This window comes from Clytia hemisphaerica, unplaced genomic scaffold (genome assembly GCF_902728285.1).
Source record: "Clytia hemisphaerica strain Z4C2 unplaced genomic scaffold, Clytia hemisphaerica genome assembly, whole genome shotgun sequence".
Lineage (NCBI taxonomy): Eukaryota > Metazoa > Cnidaria > Hydrozoa > Leptothecata > Clytiidae > Clytia > Clytia hemisphaerica.
In genome coordinates this window covers 1,808,803-1,828,900 of record NW_027104175.1, presented here as the reverse complement: position 1 = coordinate 1,828,900, position 20,098 = coordinate 1,808,803, and the positions used below count along the sequence as shown (strand labels likewise).

At 35.8% G+C, this 20,098-nt stretch overlaps 2 protein-coding genes across 2 annotated transcripts in view; one reads left to right on the top strand and one right to left on the bottom strand.

The window, feature by feature from the left end:
* The window catches only part of LOC136814452 (uncharacterized), a 792,139-nt gene that overhangs the window by 83,712 nt on the left and 688,329 nt on the right, over positions 1-20,098 (top strand). The window lies entirely within an intron of this gene.
* Positions 2,660-11,717, bottom strand: LOC136814425 (uncharacterized). Its single transcript, XM_067070971.1, has 9 exons — positions 11,390-11,717; positions 9,708-9,851; positions 8,461-8,740; positions 7,933-8,162; positions 6,562-7,689; positions 5,977-6,123; positions 5,062-5,299; positions 4,274-4,497; positions 2,660-3,966 (listed from the first exon to the last, which is right to left on the bottom strand). Exons 1-9 carry the CDS (start codon positions 11,520-11,522, stop codon positions 2,867-2,869), a joined length of 3,624 nt encoding a protein of 1,207 aa, XP_066927072.1. The 5' UTR covers positions 11,523-11,717; the 3' UTR covers positions 2,660-2,866.

Here is a 20,098-nt window from a genome sequence, read left to right as displayed (position 1 = left end):
TCGAATAATAGAGGTTCGAAATAAAGTGGGTCTATTGGATGAGCAAGTAGCTCAGCATTGGAGCCTAAACCAATAAACTTACCTATATTTGGGCTATCAAAAAACAAAATGGCTGACTGCTCGGTGGTTATTGGCATGTGGCTTGATTTTTATTGTTGTTTTAGAAAGTTTTGAAAGTCTTAAGTTTTTTATTGATGTTTAATGTTAAGTGTTTTATTTTTACATAAGTGGTCTCCCTATTGTTAATAATTTTGTTATAATTTTGTGACCAATCTTGGATTGAACGCGTTGGTTGCCTGGCGTCATCTTCTTCTTTCTAAAAAAAATGGAGAATCTGAAATGGTTTATGGTTTTCCTGACATTACGACGATATGTAGACAGCTATTTTCTTTTAAGTAATGAGGTTCCCGGCGGTTTTCGTGATGGCGTTTTTTCAAGTTCATGATTTTGTTATTTAATATTTTAAAGTGCGTGATTGTGTGATTAGATCGGAGAAACCAACGTGATCAACGTGATCGTGATAGAAAGGAAATTTAACTCGTGATAACGTGATTTGGAATTTTTTTTTGCGTGATTGCGTAATTTGTAAGGGGGCCCTCAGTAATCAATCACGATTATTTTACTCATTACACGTTTTTTTTATTAGAACATGCGTTCTTAATTTTTCATTTAGAGTAGCTAAATCGGCAATATTAAATTTGGACAATATTTGACTCTCGATTTTAGAAAATCCGTCCCTAAGTTTGGTTAAGTTCTGCTTGAAAAGAGGAAAAAATTGCGATGTTCTTAATTTTTCGACGAATTTCAGCCTCAATGTTCTTATAAAAGAAAAAACGTGTATTATTCAAGTCTTTCAAATTGTAAAAACGATTTAAGTTGAAGGGTCACTCGAAAGTATATAAAAAACAAAAGCAAATCTTTTAAAACCCACACGAAATATGTGCAAATATTTGCTGACAACAATTAAAGTTATCGTGTTTCGCTCGTACTTCAATGATATTTGATATTATCTCTGTAGCTTTGAATAAACTGGTATTGTTTCAAAAGATGAGCCAATACTCGTGTGCTAGAGAAGTAGTTTTGAAAAAGTCATCCATCTGTACAAATTGTAAATGGTTCTTTGTTGATGCTGAATTATGAAGCTACCATTTTTCTGTTTGTCCATAACTGCCGTCTGGTTGTCGATGCCCGCTGAAGCAGGAATGATTGATGGCGTAAAACAGGGCTTCTTTGGATGCGATCAAATACGGAATGTAACTGTTCTACTTTATGGCCATGATGGACACAGTAAATGGTTTAGATTTGTAAGTTCAGCAAAATTCCAACACTTAATGTATCTTGTAAAATCGTTATTAGATTCTCCTTGTGTCATGATATGGATTTATTCACCGTTACAAGCACGTTCGATTCGCCAACAAGAAGAGAACTACAGACAATTTCTTACTACAGAGATGCAGCAAATAAACAAGCCAGACAAAAGCTTAATCGTTGAATTTCTACACGACTTTGCGCTGTTGGATTGTAAAGAACACCAAACCCTTCTTACTAGCGACCGTAGTGCAGTGGTAGAGCATCCGGCTACGGTTCGCAAGGTTGTGGGTTCAACCCCCAGCCGGGTCATACCAAAGATTCCCAAAATGGTACTTGATGCCTCTCTGCTTGATGCTCAGCAATTAAGAGAAGGATCAAGGGTAAGTGGAGAAATCCAGGGAGAAAGAGTGGCGCCCTCCCCTACCTTCGGGTAGATAGCTATCGAAAGAGGAGCCTTCGGGTCGCCTCCGACTGCGGTCGCAGACTTACTTTACTTTACTTTTACTTATAGGCAATCCCACGGCAGCTTCAGTTCAAACCCTGGTTCAACAAATTACTCACATTGTTAAGAGAAATAAATAAACTCCCGAATAAGAGTGTGGTAGTCTGGTGTACATCGGGTGTTATACCATGCCATGAATGTCGTATGCTTAACGATTGGATCCCAAGACATCAGTTCGTATCTTATCAAGGTGCAGCATTTAACCGTCATTTTCATAAAGTATTGTACGATCTAATGATGAACAGTGATTATGATCGATTTAAAGATTATGGTTCTTTCAAATCTACAAATAAAAGTAACAAACTCGTTCTACGATTCTCGATCCCTTATATCTCCCAAATGAATGATTACATCATTAGTGTTTTGAGTTCATTTCCCGATGTTCAGGTAGAGATATTAATTTTAAATCCGTATCGTGGTAGATTCAACGGCGGGGTTGCCGAACTTTTCCATCTCACTGGAAACAAAACTAATTACCGTATTCTCTCGCTATTGGACATTAATGACATGTATAAGAAACCTAAATCTGGAGTTATTAACATCTTCATCTTCAACCATCAATCAACAAAACTTCAAAATAAACTTCAAAAAAAAGGAGGATTTCGTCAAACAGTTTATTTTAATGTACAAAATGATTACATTAACGAGTTACCAAGAGTTGAAGCTGGTGAACCCTATATTGTTTCATACGAAGATTTGGCAAGCCCAATTTTTATTCGAATGCTTTTAGAAACCCTTGTAGAGAAGTCACTACAATAGAGATTTTTGTGCTATATTTGAAAAATGTCCAAGCGTTTTGGTTATCTTATGGTATGTGTTTGAGGGGAAAAACTGTTCGAATAAAATTCAGTATTTTTAAATTATATTTTAGTTTTTTATTGATCGGTAAAATTCAAAATTATATCTACATTACAAAAATATGTGTAATTAAAAAAAAATGTACATTTTTAAAAGAAGAAGTATTAATTTTCCCATATCTCCAGGATGTGTAAAAATTTGTCCTAAAAGCTTAAAAAAAATCTTTAAAAAGTCGAATAATCTTTTTGTGTCATTTTAAATTTGTTTATGTACCCAGAGGGAAAGGTCCAAGTCGGGTATGGTTGAGCATTCAACACGCTTAGCACCGCCATAGTAGGAATGGAAAACATCTTTTTGTACTGAAACAAGGTCTTTCAAGTTGTTGCACATGACTTTAGCTAATGATGTTTTTTGTATGGATTTCAATTGAGCTGATCTGAAAATGTCTCTTTTAGCGTAAAAATAGCGGTCACCGTTTCGAAGCGCTTGAAATTGGAATCTTAAGATACAACTGAAAGTTTCACCAACAATTTTTCCATTTGAATGATTTTCAGAGATTCCTGCAGCAAAAATATCGATGTCATTAGGATGTTTGTATAATTTCTCGAAGACTTCTTTAGCTCCTTTCTGCATGTATCTGTTCAAATCGTTGAAAGAATTTAAAGCAGGAAGACGACAGACACGTCGCCATTCGCCGTACGTCGGTAAGCCGTGATCACGTCCACGTTGAATGTTACGTGCCATTAAATCGTCGTATCCATTTCGGTCACCAAATGGTATAAATAATTTTCGACCAATAGCTTGTGGGAATTGCATGTTAACTTCATTTGATTGGTTAGCCATTAAACCAATCATAGTTGATTCAATACCATGCTGTTTAATAGGTTGGATGTTAAAGAATGCTTTTTGAAGTAAGATACTGTCTCGGACTTTGTTGAAATTCTTATCCAATTGTGAAAAAGCATTTGGAACTAGACTATGACCGAAACGGAAAGCAGCTGTTGCAAAAACATTGATGATCGAAGGCTGAATATATGGACTGTATCCGCGATATGGATTGATCTGGGCTAGTTTGGGGACGTATTCATTGTAAACAATGTGTTGGTATTCAGCAGATACAATCTTTCTTGATTCTTGATATAATTTCTCTTCCGTCCATTTGGGGTTCAATTTTTTGAGTTCGGTAGCAACTCTGTTGTGTTCTCGTACCCATAATGTGTGCATCGAATGTAAAGCAATATTCTCGTCACCTCTTTCATCACCAACCAAAGAACAACCTCCATGCGTTTTGCAATCTTTGATAGCTGGATCACGTGGCATAAGACCATCACCGGTGAGTTTTAATTTGCCAGTTCCTAAAGAATGAATGAACATTAAAAAATTAAACTCAAAAAAATACTTTCAATGTAATTACTTCTTCTAGCTTCTGCTTGCAAAAATCAATGTCAATAAAATGCCGAACATAGTCCAAAGAATGTTGGATATTGAAACTAACCTTGTTTGCCAGCTGGCGTGGTCACGCAAGGCTAGGACTGAATTCATGGAAGTATTACAGAAAAAAGCAAGCTTCCAATTTTTTCTGTGGGATTCTTATCTCCAATTGAAAATGCTTTACTTGGATTCCCGGAAAGGTCAGGGAAAGACAGATAGTAAAAAACTTACCATCTAGAGTTCTCAATCTTCTTGCATGTGTGGCACTACTACCGTAGATATTGCTTGCATCAACAAAAGCGGAGATTTGATTGATTTGATCCCTGGGTGTGGTGTGATCACCAGCTCGCCTACACGCTGGTCTAGAGCGTGCAAAACCGGTGCATACAGGTTTATCATTCTCGAATTTGATTGGGAAGCATGGATATTTGTTTGATTCTTGAGTGTTGGAGCAACTAAAATTGAGAAAATGGAAGAAATTGGTTTTAAAGGTATGTCTAGAAATTTTACTGTGAAAGGGATTCCTAAATCTTATAAGAAATTAAGTCATCTGAGATATTCAACTGTAAATATCCAAAAAGCTTCCTGATGAACCTATCAAAAATTCACCATGACATGTGAGCTTCTTAAAGGACATAATTAAACGTATCTCCTACCATTTGCTTACACAGCATTTATCTACGAAAGATGGAATCACTTTTTCCCCTTTGGAGGATGCGCGAGACACAAAGTCTGAGACATTTTAATGAACTACATATTATTGTGCTATTTCTGCTTTGTCAGCATAAGAGTTGCGCCCCCCTCATAAAAAAATACCGAGTTTGTGTTTTTCTTTGATGGAGACGGTAAGGTTCTAATATGTCTACATCCTGACTGACTGAGGACGACGGGAAATCAGCACTTTTACCGTCCTCGATATTGCGGGACAGAACTGTGGGTCTTTCCAAATCGCTTCAGTTATTCTACCGTCCTCAAAAGTGCAAATACATAAACTCGCTAATGTCTTTAAATTGACTTACTCTTTACGTTTGCAGGACTCGTGCGGTGTTAACGTGATATCATGATCCAAAAACTGTCCAAAAGTCATGTAAAGCGTGGACAAGGAGTGTTGATTTTTCACATTTTCTGTAGTGATTTTGAACAAGTTTCTTGACACTTGATGTGATGTTGGTAGAGATCTGGAATCGAATTTCTTGTTTGGTGATGGGTTACATGGAAATCCACGTGGTGTATCGTATCCATCAGCGTACGAGGCTTCTGTAGAGATTCAGGAAATAGAAGAATGTTTAATGATGAAATTGAACTTTACTAGCTACCATAGTTTGCTCTTCTTAATTCGAACTCGAATTCGAACGGAAAATCTATTGTTCGAAATTCATGATATACCCCGGTTTTACCAGTAGTGGCAAATTCAAACCAGACAAAGGCTGTATAAACTTTGCCACTACTGGCAAAAACCGGGGTCTTTCCGTAGAAAACATTATATCATGAATATCATGAATAAAGAGAGATTCGAACTAGCAAGAAGCCACCGTAACGATCCAGTCTAGTTGTCCGTAAAATAACAATTCTTTATTCTTTAATACAACCAAGGAAAAGGATGAGAAGGTTAAAGAATATTATAAAGTCTACCGGTGTGGATTAGAGAGTAATTTGTAGGAGTTCAGAGCAAAGATTTCTGTAAAGCCCAAAGGGCTAGATGTCATGCTTTAAGCTCCTCCAAGCAAAAAAAAGTGAATATCGCAAAAAATGTTGCTGCTATTGTTTTCGGAAACCCGCGAAGCTTCTTATTGGTCAAGCGCTGAAATTCTATTGTAATGTCACGTGACTAAGGTAGGATTTCCTACCTAACCTCGGCACACTTTTCAGCAAAGCACGATATCTAGCCCTTTGTGCTTTATAAATCTATGTTTCAGAGTATTTATAATACTTACTAATTACACGTCTCAATGCTGTGTTTGCTGCACCCCAGTTGGTTCGATAAGGATGATTACATGTACCGTCGTACGTTCTGTACGGTGAATTCAAATTACAACGCGTTGGTCTTCTTCGAACGTTGATACAATTACTGTATGTGTTACCTGGATGGAGAAAAAGACGAATTAAATTCATACTAGAGATAAAGTGTATTTTCAGGACCAATAATATGTATACATTATCTCATCTCTTAGTCTAAAAAAGACTGGTTACTTGGATGGAGAAAAAGACGAAGTAGATTCAGACTAGAGATCAAGTGTATTTTCAGGACCAATAATATGTTGAACAGTGAAAAAGAATGCGGCTATCATATTTTGATTTTTCCCTATTTTTCAGGACCAATAATATGTATGCATTATCTTATCTTTTAGTTTAAAAAAGTCTGGCTTTGGAAAAGACTTAAGGAGATTTCTATAGTTTTTACATTGGGTTCGGATCATTAAATGTCATTATTATGTTTGCCAATCTTCTTGTCCATTGCTGATTTAAGATACTACATAAATAAATCTTCTGTATAAAGCAACTTTTAAATTCAAACTTACCAATATTACAAGTTGTTGGTTTTGGGTCTACTTGGCTTTCCTCTGACCAAGCTTTCAAATCGATTCCAGGAATGGATGAACAAGTCACTCGTTTGTCTTGAGCTTTATTGAACACTTTGAAAACATTACGTTGAATGGATACAGATCCTTTGAGGTTATTACAAAGCACTTTAGATAAGGACATTTTCTTGATTTCAGCTAACTGAGCTGGTGTAAAGACATCTTTGCTTTCATAATAAAATCGATCACCTTCTCTGATACCAGTGAATTGATGTTTGAAAATACAACTAAAAGTCGGTCCAACCATTAAACCTGGCAGATGGGTTTCAGATAAACCGGCAGCAAATAAATCGATATCGTTGGGGTGTGTGTACAACTTTTGGAACACTTCTGAGGCACCTTTTTGCATGTATTTTTTCAAATCATCAAAGGTGTTGACAGCTGGTAGATTGCAACGTTTGCGCCATACGCCGTAAACATGTACGCCGTGGTCCCGACCACGTTGGATATTACGGGCAGCTAAATCATCATAACCGGCTTTACCGAACGGGATGAATAATTTTCGTCCGATGCCTTCAGATATTTGCATATTGACTTCTTTGGATTGGTTAGCTGCAAGTCCCATGAGAGTAGCCTCAATACCGTATTTGTGGATATACTCAGTATTGAAGAAAGCTTTCTGTAATAACATATCTTCACGCATTTTGTTGTAACCCATATCGACTTGTGAGAAGGCGTTTGGAATTAAAGAGTGTCCGAAACGGAACGCAGCGGCCGCGAAGGCGTTGATCATGGACGAATCATAGTAAGGATTGTAGTGACTATACTTAGGTAATTTGACAATGTTCGGTAACCATTCTGTGTACACAATATGTTGGAAAACAGCACTATTAATTTTTCTTGCTGTATTGTAGAGTTGGTCTTCACTCCATTTAGGGTTCAACTTCTTAAGTGCGATAGCAACTCTGTTGTGTTCTCGTACCCATAATGTGTGCATCGAATGTAAAGCAATATTCTCGTCACCTCTTTCATCGCCAACCAAAGAACAACCTCCATGCGTCTTGCAATCTTTGATGGCGAGGTCCAATGGAAGTAATCCTTTATTGGAAATTTTTAATTTGCCAGTACCTAAGAAGAATGAAATGTTCAAATTGATAAAAGTGGAAAGAATGACGCACAGGTAGATTTTCAGGGAAATATGCGAATTGGAGTAAATTTTATGTCTGTTAAACAAATTTGATAAGTAATGATAATGTAGACTAGATTTTGGTCAAAAAATTTAATTTTTAAAATCAACTTTTGTTTTTCACCTTATTTGACTTCTAACACGGCAAGTCTAGAAAATATTTTCTATCAAAATCAAATACTAACCATCTAAGGTTCTTAATTTCTTGGCGTGAGCATCATTGTTACCATAAACTTGACTTGCATCGACATACGAAGAAATAGTATTGACTTGGTTTCTCATGTTACGATTCCATCCTTGACTTGACGAATGGCATGCTGGTCTAGAACGTGCAAAACCGGTGCATTCTGGTTTATCGTTCTCGAATTTGATTGGGAAGCATGGATATTTGTACGAGTTAGCGAGATTGGAACAGCTGTAAAACAGAGAAAATTGACATATAAGTTTAAATAGTTTTTTGACGTTTAAAGTAATAAACCTCCTAAGTAAAGGTTTGGATCAAATTTCAGTGCTATAAGAGGCTGTAAGATCAAGCTTTGTAAGAAACTTTATTTATCAAGAAATGCAGAGTTTTTTCATTATGGTTATTTGGCAAACTCGAACAAGTGGCTCTGGGTAGGAAATTGCTTGAAATAAGACATAGCAACTTTACAAATTAATATTCTTCTAAACACACCAATATTCTCAGTGTCGAGTAAATGTAAGTAACATACTCTTTAGTTTTGCATGATTCGTGAGGTACCAATGCAACATCGTGATCCAAAAATTGTCCGAAAGTCATGAACATAGTCGAGAAACCTCTCATATTTCGGACATTGTCTGTTGTGATTTGAAATAAATTTCTTGACACTTGATGAGCAGTTGGATATCTCTTTGACCATCTGTCCAAAGGATTGTATCCGGTTTGATAAACATTGTATGGGAGTAAAAGAGAGTTGGTAGCCCGGCATGGAGCACCTCGTGGTGTCTTGCCACCGTCTATGTAGTCAGCGCCTAAGGTTGAAAAGTGTCGAATATAAATTCAAGTGTTCACATTCCAAATTACATATCATTTAAATACGGGGAATAAAATTCATTTTTATATAAGAACAAACTATATAGCAATAGAAATAACTATATAAGAACATAAGGCTTCGATGTCCAAAATGTTAAGAACAAGCTATGAACATTTTAAGACTTCGTGGACAAAACAGTCAACTTCTTAGGAAAATGATGAATGATGTGAATAAGAAAATTTTTAGGGTTGAATAGAAAGGGGGAAATCTTTGGGTTGTAATTCGAGTATAGTAACGAGTCAATTAGCAATGAGTAAACAATGTTTCACAGTACGAAGTTTTGTTGACAAAGAATGTTAATGAAGGCTATAAAATATGATTTCGTTTCAATTGTGAATATAGAAAGTGCCAACCCACACATCTGTCGTTTAATGCGATACCGCACCTTTCCTATTTAGATACATCATTAATACTTTAATTAAGTAACTATCGCATAATTACGTGATACCAGTGTTAAAACGAAAGTGAAAGTGTTAATTTTTGATTGTCAATGCACAAAGTGAAATAAATAAATTTATTAGAGAGATAAGAGTTATATAAACATTCATTAAATAATGACTGGATACGAAAATAGAAATGATTATTGTTCACAATTCGAAAGCAAAGCTAATTAAAACTAAAAGAAAGATTTTTTTTCTAATTGATTGGTTGCATTGATGAAATCCAAAAAGCAATTAATTACAAATTTTTGTTATATAAAACTTTTGGCTATGACTGATGAAATTGAAAATGAAAATTTGTTTTTTTTTGAAAAATTGTTATTGCCAAGTATTATAGTAATTAGCAAAATGTCATTGTTTACAAAACAATGTAATGTTTCCAAGTTGTATCAATACACTGCAAATTCATATTTTTAGCTTGGTTAGAATCAGGGTTGTCAGAAAAAATCATTGAATTTAACATACCAACAAGCCTTCTCAATGGCGTGTTTGATGCACCCCGAGTGGTGAACAAAAGGTTATTGCAGGTACCATCAAATGATCGGTATTTGGTCTTAGCATCACATTTCACTTTTTGTCGTGTACTGATACAGTTGCTACGGTGATTTCCTAAGTAAAAAAAAATAGAGTAGAAAAATATTAAAATGCTAGATCTTCTAAGATTTGAAATCCTCTAAGATTTGAATATAAAAATAACCACACCTAAGAAACTGAGTTAAAATGCGGACAGGACAAGCTCATGGCAAAATGAGGCTCCTCTCAGAGGAGGCAAACTTTTTGACAGGGTTTGTATTGGAATTGAAACAACTGTCTCTAAAGCAGTTTGATCTAGGCTACGTTGACTTTATGTTGCATTGCCTGGATGAAAATAGCTTATATATAAATTATCAAATTTTGAACCTATCAGTCATTAGAAATATATTGTTCTTCGACTATTTCCACTAAAACTAAAATAGATATTGATAATAAAAATAGCTTGATTGTCATCCCCGAAAAGTCGAAAAGACAGCAAGGAGAAAAATATTTTTTTCTTATTTTAAAAATCTATTTTTGTGGTTGTTAGGATATTGTTGATATGATGGCAAGGATATTGGATAAAGATTAACAACTTCTTCATTTATTTGAAAAGTAATTTCCTTGACCGGACAGATATGGTATTAAATGAATATCGGATTTCTGTCACACGCATTTTTAAATCTTTCTCTTTCAATTTTCTCTCACAAAGAACTGGACTTTGGAAGATTTCATTTCGAAATATCAGTTCCTGAACTTAAATTTAGAAACAAATTAAACGAAGTGATTATCGACTTTAGACTTCAGTGAAAAATAATTGTGTTTTCCGCAGTAATAAAGAGAAATAAAGCTTGTTTTCGCTGTGAAAAATTAACGGGAAAATTAAGATCTACAGTAAGTATCATTTTGACGTATTCTCGTCTCTAATGATACGTTGATTAATTACAAGTCCTTAAGTACCGAGAAAATGACCCCTCAAAAATGTTAAATGGACAATTTTAATGGCCAGTTACTTTAATTAGAGTCGAGTTTTTGCAAGTATAGTACAGAAGAATTTAACGAATTCCCATAAAAAGATACTTTGGATTGTGAGAAGCATGGATAATTTCACGTTTTATTTTTAAGGTTTAACCACACCCACTTTAAGGATTGGTGTTTTTCACCCAGTCTGGTCTGATATTTGGGCAGCTCACCTGGCACACAACGTTGTTACAAAGTTTATCTAACGTTATATGGACGTTGTGAACGTTAGATAAACGTTGAAAAGACGTATTGTGCCAGCTGGCAGGGCACCATAGAACTTTCCCAAAATAACCAACAGTAACAGTCCTTACATTTATCCCTGAGTTAACAGTGAAATTCGGTGAATCGTTTCCGTCACCTAGCTGATAGCGAGTTTATGTATTTGCACTTTTGATGACGGTAGAATGACTGAAATGATTTGGAATAACCCGCAGTTCTGACCCACAATATCGAGGATGGTAAAAGTGCTGATTTACCGTCGTCCTCAGTTGTTCAGGATCTAGTCAAATTAGAACCTTACCGTCTTCGTCGCAGAAAAACACACATACATAAACTCGGTAATAACTATTGGAGACTATGAATAAGGGTGAAAATACAATATAGCAACATACCTGTATCGAATTTGCAAACTGGTAAAAGATCGTTCAAGTTGACTCTGAATGAAAATGTCTGAGTCCGAGTGATCGTCTGTTGTGACCAAGCCAATGTCACCAGAGCTGACATCAAAACCAAAGAAAAATACATCCTCGGTGTTCGTTCGTTGCTAAGATAAAGCTTTAATAGTATTTTGTAGTTAATAAAATGTCATATATTTTTTTACTTTCGTTTTCTATAGAGATTCTTCTTTTTTTTCTGTTCTCGATGCAGTGAAGATCTTTTCTTCTTTTTTGTTTGTTCGACCGTTGCCTGCACGGTTCGATGAATAATTTAAAGTACTTTACATTGGCCCAGCTGCAACCTTTTTATACTGATGAAGCGAAAGCAATTAAAGGAAGTCATTAATAGAACAGCTCATCATTATACAACCGAATGTTTATAGTCAAACTAATTATCTTGTATCGCGCGAGTAAACCATGTTAAAATGAAGACAAAAAGACCATTTGAAATTTTGTTTTTGGTTATTCAGTGAAACATCTTTTTTTTCTCAGGACGCATATAAAGACCTTAATTTTTTTTACTAACGTTGAAACGGTTAAATACGCACAGGAAATAACCATCACCAATGCGTCCCCGGGGGGGGGGGGGGGTACTACCCTTGTCGACCGACGGGGGTGCTCCGCTGAGGTTCGAAAAATGGACCCTACGTGGGACTCGAAATTTGCGAAAAAGTGACCCTGAATGGGACTGAAATTCCAAAATGTTCTCAAATTTTCTACTTTTTTCCCAAATTTTCCAAAAAAAGGCACCCTACGAGGGACTGATTTTTCTATTTTGGTGTTTTTGCGACCCTACCTGGGACTCGTGAAGGTTAAAAAAGGTACCCTGACCAGCGGAGCATCCCCGTAACCCATCTTGCCCTAGTACCCCCCCCCCCCGGGAATGCGTCACTGTATATGGCGCGAGATGCCAGGCAATTCGATCTGTCTAGCCAGGGTACAGTATGCAATACTGACGAGTCCTAATATGGACCAAATGCATATGCTGCTCTGCCACCCAATCTCCTGAAAGAATATAGTTGGACAGAAACTCTTTGAGTTTCTTCACATATATCTTTGCATATCACTTGTTTGGCCTTACAGTAAAGTCTCGCGTCTTCGAACTTCAAACTCGAATTTTTTTCTATAATTCGAACTTATTTTTAGTTTCCGCCAATAGAAACCCTCTTGAAATACTTTTCATAATTCAAATGTCTCTGTAATTCGAAGAAATGGGATACCCCGTTCGAGTTTAAATTACCAAGAGTCAACGGTAGATATTTTTTGCAAGATTTTTTGGGCGATCTTGGAAAAATGACTTTTTTAAGGCACCGAAAACTTTACCCTAAAGTTCTGGAGATCAGGGAAATACAACAATCTTTTGCGAAACACGTTTTCACTTCATCTCTTTCCCAAAATTAATGTTGGGCCAATCGGAAGGGATTCGACCGTAAGTGTCAAATTCGAGTGTCAAAATCTTGTCGATTCTACACAAGATATTTTGCGAAAGATTGCAGCCTCAAATTCGTATTGTGGTGACAAATTTTGTCCGCGAGTTAACAATAGCGAACGAATTCTGTCCGCGATTTAATTAGAGCTTATGTAAATCTTCGTAAAAAAAATTAATTAACAAGAATGAACAAAAGAGAAAGAGTGAAAAGTAAATAATTGCGAAGATATAGGAAACAACTAAAGGAGTAATTAGTGACGAAATGTTCGAAACAATTTCCGTTGTTTGATGAGACAGTTTCGTTTGGCAAAAAGGGCTGGTGAAGAATTTCTTTTTTTTTTTCATCGAATTTTTCTCCTTCTTTATTCAATTCAATTTCTGGTGTTTTCCGATTCTGTAATTATCCCTTCTTGACACCTAAGTGGTGATTATGAGTGTCAAACCAATTATGAAATAATTCGCTAATAAATCAAAAATTAGTTTTCCTTATTTGAAGAAGAAGAGAAGCATTGGTGCCCTTAGCTGGAAAGTAGTATAAAATACCCCCCGGGATAAAATACTTTCCATAGATGTCTTAAAGAATCCAACTAGAAAGTAAGTCCGACACAGACGTGGGCCTTTCTTTGGAAGGGGGACGGGATATGGAAAGACGGATCTTTACTCGGACGCCCTTAAAACGTCAATTAGACTAAGACACTGGGAAGGTCAAAGGGATACGAGCTTATGGACCTTATGTGATTAAGGTATATAGGAGTTTCAATCGAGTACGTCTGTTATTCTCTTCCTTCAAATTTTTTTTTGAGGGGAGGCTGACAAGAGTGACACAGCACATGACCTTTGGCACGTTGACAAACATTGTTTTATCAAGGCTTACATTATGCTCTTAAAGCATGGCGATACTTTAGAACGCTGTAAAATGAAATAGCATTTGGTAGCATCTACCGTTTCTGTCTGTCTGAGACACAGACACCTGCTTACACAACATTGTCAATAGGGATGTATTCTTTTTCTTGATAGACAAATGAAGTTACGATATGGTTGACCCATGATGGGAAAAATGTATGTTTTTTTATTTTAAAGACAGACAACCCAGTTATATAGTAATTATATTCATTCCGGGATATATTATTATTTCGACGTGTATGATTTACAAGTGGGATGCCTTTGGCGATAGACAAACAATAACAGACCTAAAGAGGTCACCGTTCGAGGTACATTTTTTCTTCCGAATCGGCAAAAACACTGTGCTGAAACCCACTTTGGTATGGCGATATACCATGCTGAATTTCTTTTTTCCGCATCTCTTTAGGATTTGTTATGTGTGGCATCATCGGCGATAAAAAAAATTCATACAATCGCTAAGAATCACATCCTGTTATCTTTTAGTTTAACAAATACACGTTTTGAAGCCTTAGGATGTTTTCAACTTTTTGAGTTTCAAGCCAAAATGTTGTTTTTTTTGCCATTTTTTGAGTATTTTTGTCCATTTTCTTAAGATTTTTGGCGTTTTTGAATCCGCGAAGATTTAAAATGTTCTTAACTTGTTCTTAACATTTTGACCATCGAAGCCTTATGTTCTTATACAGTTTGGTCTTATAAAAAAACGTGGTTCCAAATCAGAGAAGTGGCGACGACAGAGCAACGGCTCTATGGTTGGTTATATTCACTTACTTATATCTCTGGTTTCTGACCCCAAATATGTGAGAATTATAGTGCTATACACCCGACTGATACCTAACTAACTTTAATTTAAAGCCCATAGTCCATAAAACGTTAAATGAACATTGAAACAACGTTGTTCGCCGGCTTGATGGTCTACATTTCCCAGTATCTAGGAAAAAGCATATGGACAAGGAACTTGAAAATTGAAAAAAACAAAAACATTTTACGAACGTGTCATGGAAGTGTTCCAGTAATATTCTAATGGGAAATTATTATCATCCTTAACTTCTTTTTATTTTTCCTTAAAAACATTTGCGATTCTTCCCTAGCATTTTCAAACACACCTACATCGAGATTCTTGATTAGATGTTGATGACCTTATTTCGTTCATATTAATGATGTTTATAATGTGTCCTGTTTTTGTTTTTAATTTCTTACGTACTACACAATGTTTGAGTTGTGGCTGAAGTTTCTGATGAAAAATTAGGTTTGGAGATTCTCCATATCTCTAACCCCCACGTGGTGTTAGGTAAAAATTGATACAGGACGTGCTGCTGTTCAAGGCTCTGAAGATATCTGACAGGGTCCCAAATTTACTAATTTTCAAGATGTGTATCTGACAGGGTCGACTTTAAGCCTACTTTAAGTCATTTTGGCCACTTCTCAGGGTGAAAATGGGTTTTTCTGAAAGGGTCCCAAATTTACCAAATATTCATATCTGACAGGGTCCATTTTTCAAAAACGACCGTCAAGGTCAGTGCCCCTAGTTTGTATACAGACCCGATATCTACGTCTAATTTCAAAATTCATCGCCAGAGAGTCTGTTGCCTTTCTCTTTTCTGATTTGAAATTTTTCAAACTGAAAGACCGAAAAACAGCCAAGGGGGTTAATTTAGCGACACAACACATGTCGTATATGTCCTGACCATCAGCAAGGCGTGTCTCAGTTGAGATTCATAAGTTTTTGATTTTGATTTTGATGTGTCCTACAAAATATATTAACAAAACATACAAATTAGTTAATTAACTTAAACAGTAACAATTTCATAATCTCATTCAATATGTTTACGAGAAATTTTAATCATGACATCATCATGAATAAAGAAATAATTAGCAAACGTCACAGAAACAGGACATTGTAATTTAAAACACTTTCTCACTAGGCGGTTGGTTCCTCTATTCAATTTGCAACCTGGGGCTAGGTTCTCTTAAGTGACCTACAATCACGGACAAACGGTTATTGATTTTCAAAAATACATGAAAAATTTCAAAATAAGCTCTGAAAACCCATTTTTACCAGGGTCAATATGTTGTTTTTATTGGATTTGGAGAGTTTGGGTGACAATTCCAGAAGCCAAATCCACTCAGACATTGAATGAACCTTTTGTCCGTGATTGTACTGTAAATGCAGCTCTTAAATGTTGCAAGGCTTCCCAAATACCACTGTTAAAGATCCATGAAAAGTACTCTATTATTGAGGAGGTCACATACTTGAAATTCTTGTTTACAAAAACATAAACAAACTATGAGTGGGCATTATTACCCAAAACAATTTCAAAACATTCGGTTGAAAATGGGTGATGGTTATAATTAGCCCGTGAGGAAGAGAGCTTACTTTCTATTTAGGTCCAAATGAATATTTTTGGAACCGCAACATCTTATATTATCTATCCCATGAAATCAACCAAGATCAATATTGAAAATCTTTTTATAGACCTGACTCTAAAAATGAATATGCCCTATCAGATTTATTTTTAAAACTGAGATATTGTTATAATCTTTGAGCCTCTCATACGAAAATTAGATATCCATAATGGTAGACAGAAATTAAAAAACGCGGGGGATGTTCAACTGAATATACTGATAATCAATCCTCAATGTTGTTATATCTGCTATGGAATTACTTGTTTGTGAGATACAACACCACTTGCGAATGGAAAAAGCATGATCCTTAAAAATGGCTTTGCTTGAAATACTAAGCAACGAAATATGCAATTAAACTTTCAATTATATGCAGCAGATGCTAAGAATCTTCGGTGAATATATTTTTCAAGACGACAAGATGACGCAAAAACTTCTGTGTCAGACACCCGGTGGGACCACCCACTGGAAAGACCTTTTCATAAATTACGTTACGAACATCACTTGCCTCGTTTTGAAATTATTGCCATGGTGATTAACTCCCAGCGGATCTTATTCATACTACTTCCTATTCATAAAAAAATATTTAATGTCTCAAGAGACACAATCACCATGGTAATTGTTTGAATACGAGGCAAGTGATGTTCCTGACGTAATTTATGAAAAGGTCTAGATTTCTTGAACTTGGAACAAAGAAATTTCTACCCTTATTAGGATTTCGAAAGAAATTTTCGTCCCCATTGATGGAAAGAGTTCAAATTGGAATATTGAGACCCAAAAAGACCTCCTGCTTTTCTAGACTCTCAAACCCATTTTTATTCTAACGAATAAAGTTCGAAATCGTGTGCTTTGCCTATTATTCATATATTAAAAAGGTAATTTCTTGAAAGATTGGAGACAATACAATATACTGTAATTGAATATTTTAGAAAACCTCATACTTTCACAATTTTAATCAAAGTATTGCCTTGTTTTACTCTTTTAAGTCAGGCCTTCAAATAATATTGATGGAAACCACATCAAACTTTCAATTTGTGTAAAAATATTATGAGATATATCAATATCTGAGATGAGAAATATCTTTCGATAGGTTTTATATTAATTGTCGCGGTCCAAAAACTTTCTACAAAACCGAAACTAATGATGATTTGCGACCTGTTTATTTATAAACATTAATATTGTTTATCTTATGTATATTGTTTATGTTGATTGTCTACTCTTGTACATTATTTTTCGTTTCACTAGTACAATTTTAAAGGAACAATTGAGGTTAAAAACGCTAAAAACAACAATTTAGGAACGACCCCAGAGTTTTAAGCACGTTAGTCGTGGTTCAGTGTGGTTTAGTAGAATTAGGGTTAAAGGGCAAGCCGCGAAACCAACTTAAAAGGCTGAAGGCTCAAAATGAGATAAAGCTCGCTAGGAATTTGAGGAAAAAATCTCATTTGTTCAAAGTTGGGAGGCTGAAGCCTCCCAGTCTCCCCGCTTCCAATCAATGTACTATTTAAATTAGTAAAAATATAGTAAAATTGTATATAGTAAAAATATATCGTTGAAACAATCATAATTAAACAAGCAGTAGCGAAGTGGATCGATTAAAATACGAAATTTAGGAATTATAAGTGCCCCCTAAAATATGCTTGACAAAATAACGCGAGTAAAGAACGCACGAAAATTCGGGGAATTGTCGTTCATATTTTCATACCTAATTAAAAACTGTAGAGTTAATAACTACACCCAGTCCCACTGGAACCCCTTCTTACTGGAAAATTTGCCAAAAATACCCCCCCCCCCTCCCACGGCAGAAAATTATCCTTAAATTTTTGAACCCACTAAAAATAAATCAAACAAACCAATCCTCACTGCAAAATATGTACTACTATGCTATTTTCCCATCCTTACTGAATTTCCTGACTTAAAAACAAAAGAATTGAAATCTCCAGCCATAAGAAAAATGGGAATATCAATCCCTATCGAGTTTCAGTCCGTTATTTTTATCCCCACAGGCTAAAAAAATCAGGTCTGTGAGAAGGTGGTCTATAACTGGGAAATGAAAATATACAGTAAAAAATCAATGTGGGAGTGAAAGATTTTATGAGAGAGTCAAGTATTTGAGGTTGAATTTACGCTTGATTATTTTCCTATCCCACAACCCATTACAAAACTGGTAAAAAACAATGCTCATCTTTATTCATTCACTGTATTATCTGTTTCAGTAGAGGGAAACTTGCTTCGAAAGGCAAAACTGAAACAAAATTGCGCTCAATAGACTAGAATAGAGCGATTACATCATTACACCACAATCGCAAAAAGATTTCTTCACAGTTTTTTCACATGGAACTTGACTACTCTCGGGTGCCTAATAAACGTACAGACCAAAATAAACGTACAGGGGAGAGAATAAAATTGGAATTAATAAACGTACAGGCTGAAATAAACGTACAGGCGAGAAATCAGAGCTAAAATAAATAAACGTACAGGCTGAAATAAACGTACAGGGAATAATCTACCAATTTTTCAAAAGTAGAACATCTAGATCGAAACGACTGACTTAAGTACATGTATCTTATAGATCAATGACAAGTACTAAATAAGCAAAACGTTCGAATTAACTCGCGTAACACTCGAAATCTCCCACGATACGTTCGAATGTAATTAACCACCTTTCAACATATCTTATTACTTGAACAAAAAATAACTAATTTTTGCAGTATGAATTGGGCGATATTTGGTGAAAGTAAATAAACGTACAGGAGGGAATAAACGTACAGGCGGGAAAATTCTTCAGAATAAATAAACGTACAGTTCCTAATAAGGTGCGTACAGGCGGGAAATTTGATACGAAAAAAATAAACGTACATGTACGTTTATTAGGCACCCGAGAGTAGTTAGTGAGCAAGTTCCATCATGCAAATTCAAAATTCTTTGACTAATCTAATAGCTAAAGGCTTGTCGACACGAGAAGTTTTTTTTGCGTTAGTGCGATGCAACATGCTCAATCCCACTAACCTGAAACGCTTTTTCGTGTCTCCATCCCAGTTTTCGTTCTACCAATAAAATTGAAATCTCACTTTTGTCCCTGGGACAATGGAGCAAAATCCATTCGAACAAATTTGTAACCCCCCTGTGTGAGGCGTGTTAGAGTTATGGAGACTCTACCTTCAAAGACATTCCCACAAGCTAGCTTCTTAAGTCGGATGAGAATCTCTTCAATGCAATTGGGGTTATTAGCTGATAGATCTTCACTTCACAAAAGCCATTTGGCTAAAATGGCACTTCTAAAAAATAGTAAGCTCTTGATCAATCAAACCAGGCACGACGGAAGCTTTTTATATCTGGTACGGCGAATGAGGAAATTTAAGCGATTTTATAGCGATTTGACCGACGAAGAGGAAAACTTCGGGTATTTTTGTGAAAATCTGGTACGGCGGCCGCCGTACCTGCCGTACCCGTTGCGTCGTGCCTGAAACTATAATTGGTTCTCGAGTTTTTAGCCTAATATGGTCATCTTGATGACAAACAGATTGATAATAATTCAGTAATTTTTAGTACCTTAGGTACAGGTTGATCAAAGAAATGTGTGGTTAAGCTTAATTCAACCACATGGGTTATGTAATTAATATTAGCACCAATTACTGACATAAAAACTCTCTTCTTGTCCAAACTTAGCTCAAAGTATTTTTTTCGAAAATTGGTCTCTGATAAATATCTTTGTGACTAATACACTTTCGTTTTCACTGTTTTTCACTGAAACGGTAACAAATACAGGCCTGGCGGAAGCGGGGAGACTGGGGAGACTACAGCCTCCCCACTTTTGCGCCAATGAGATTATTTTCTCAAATTCCTAGCAAATGTTATCTCGTTTTTGAGCCTTCAGCCTCCCCACTTTTACGGTTGTTCCGCCGGGCCTGAAATATAGAACAACCATTTTA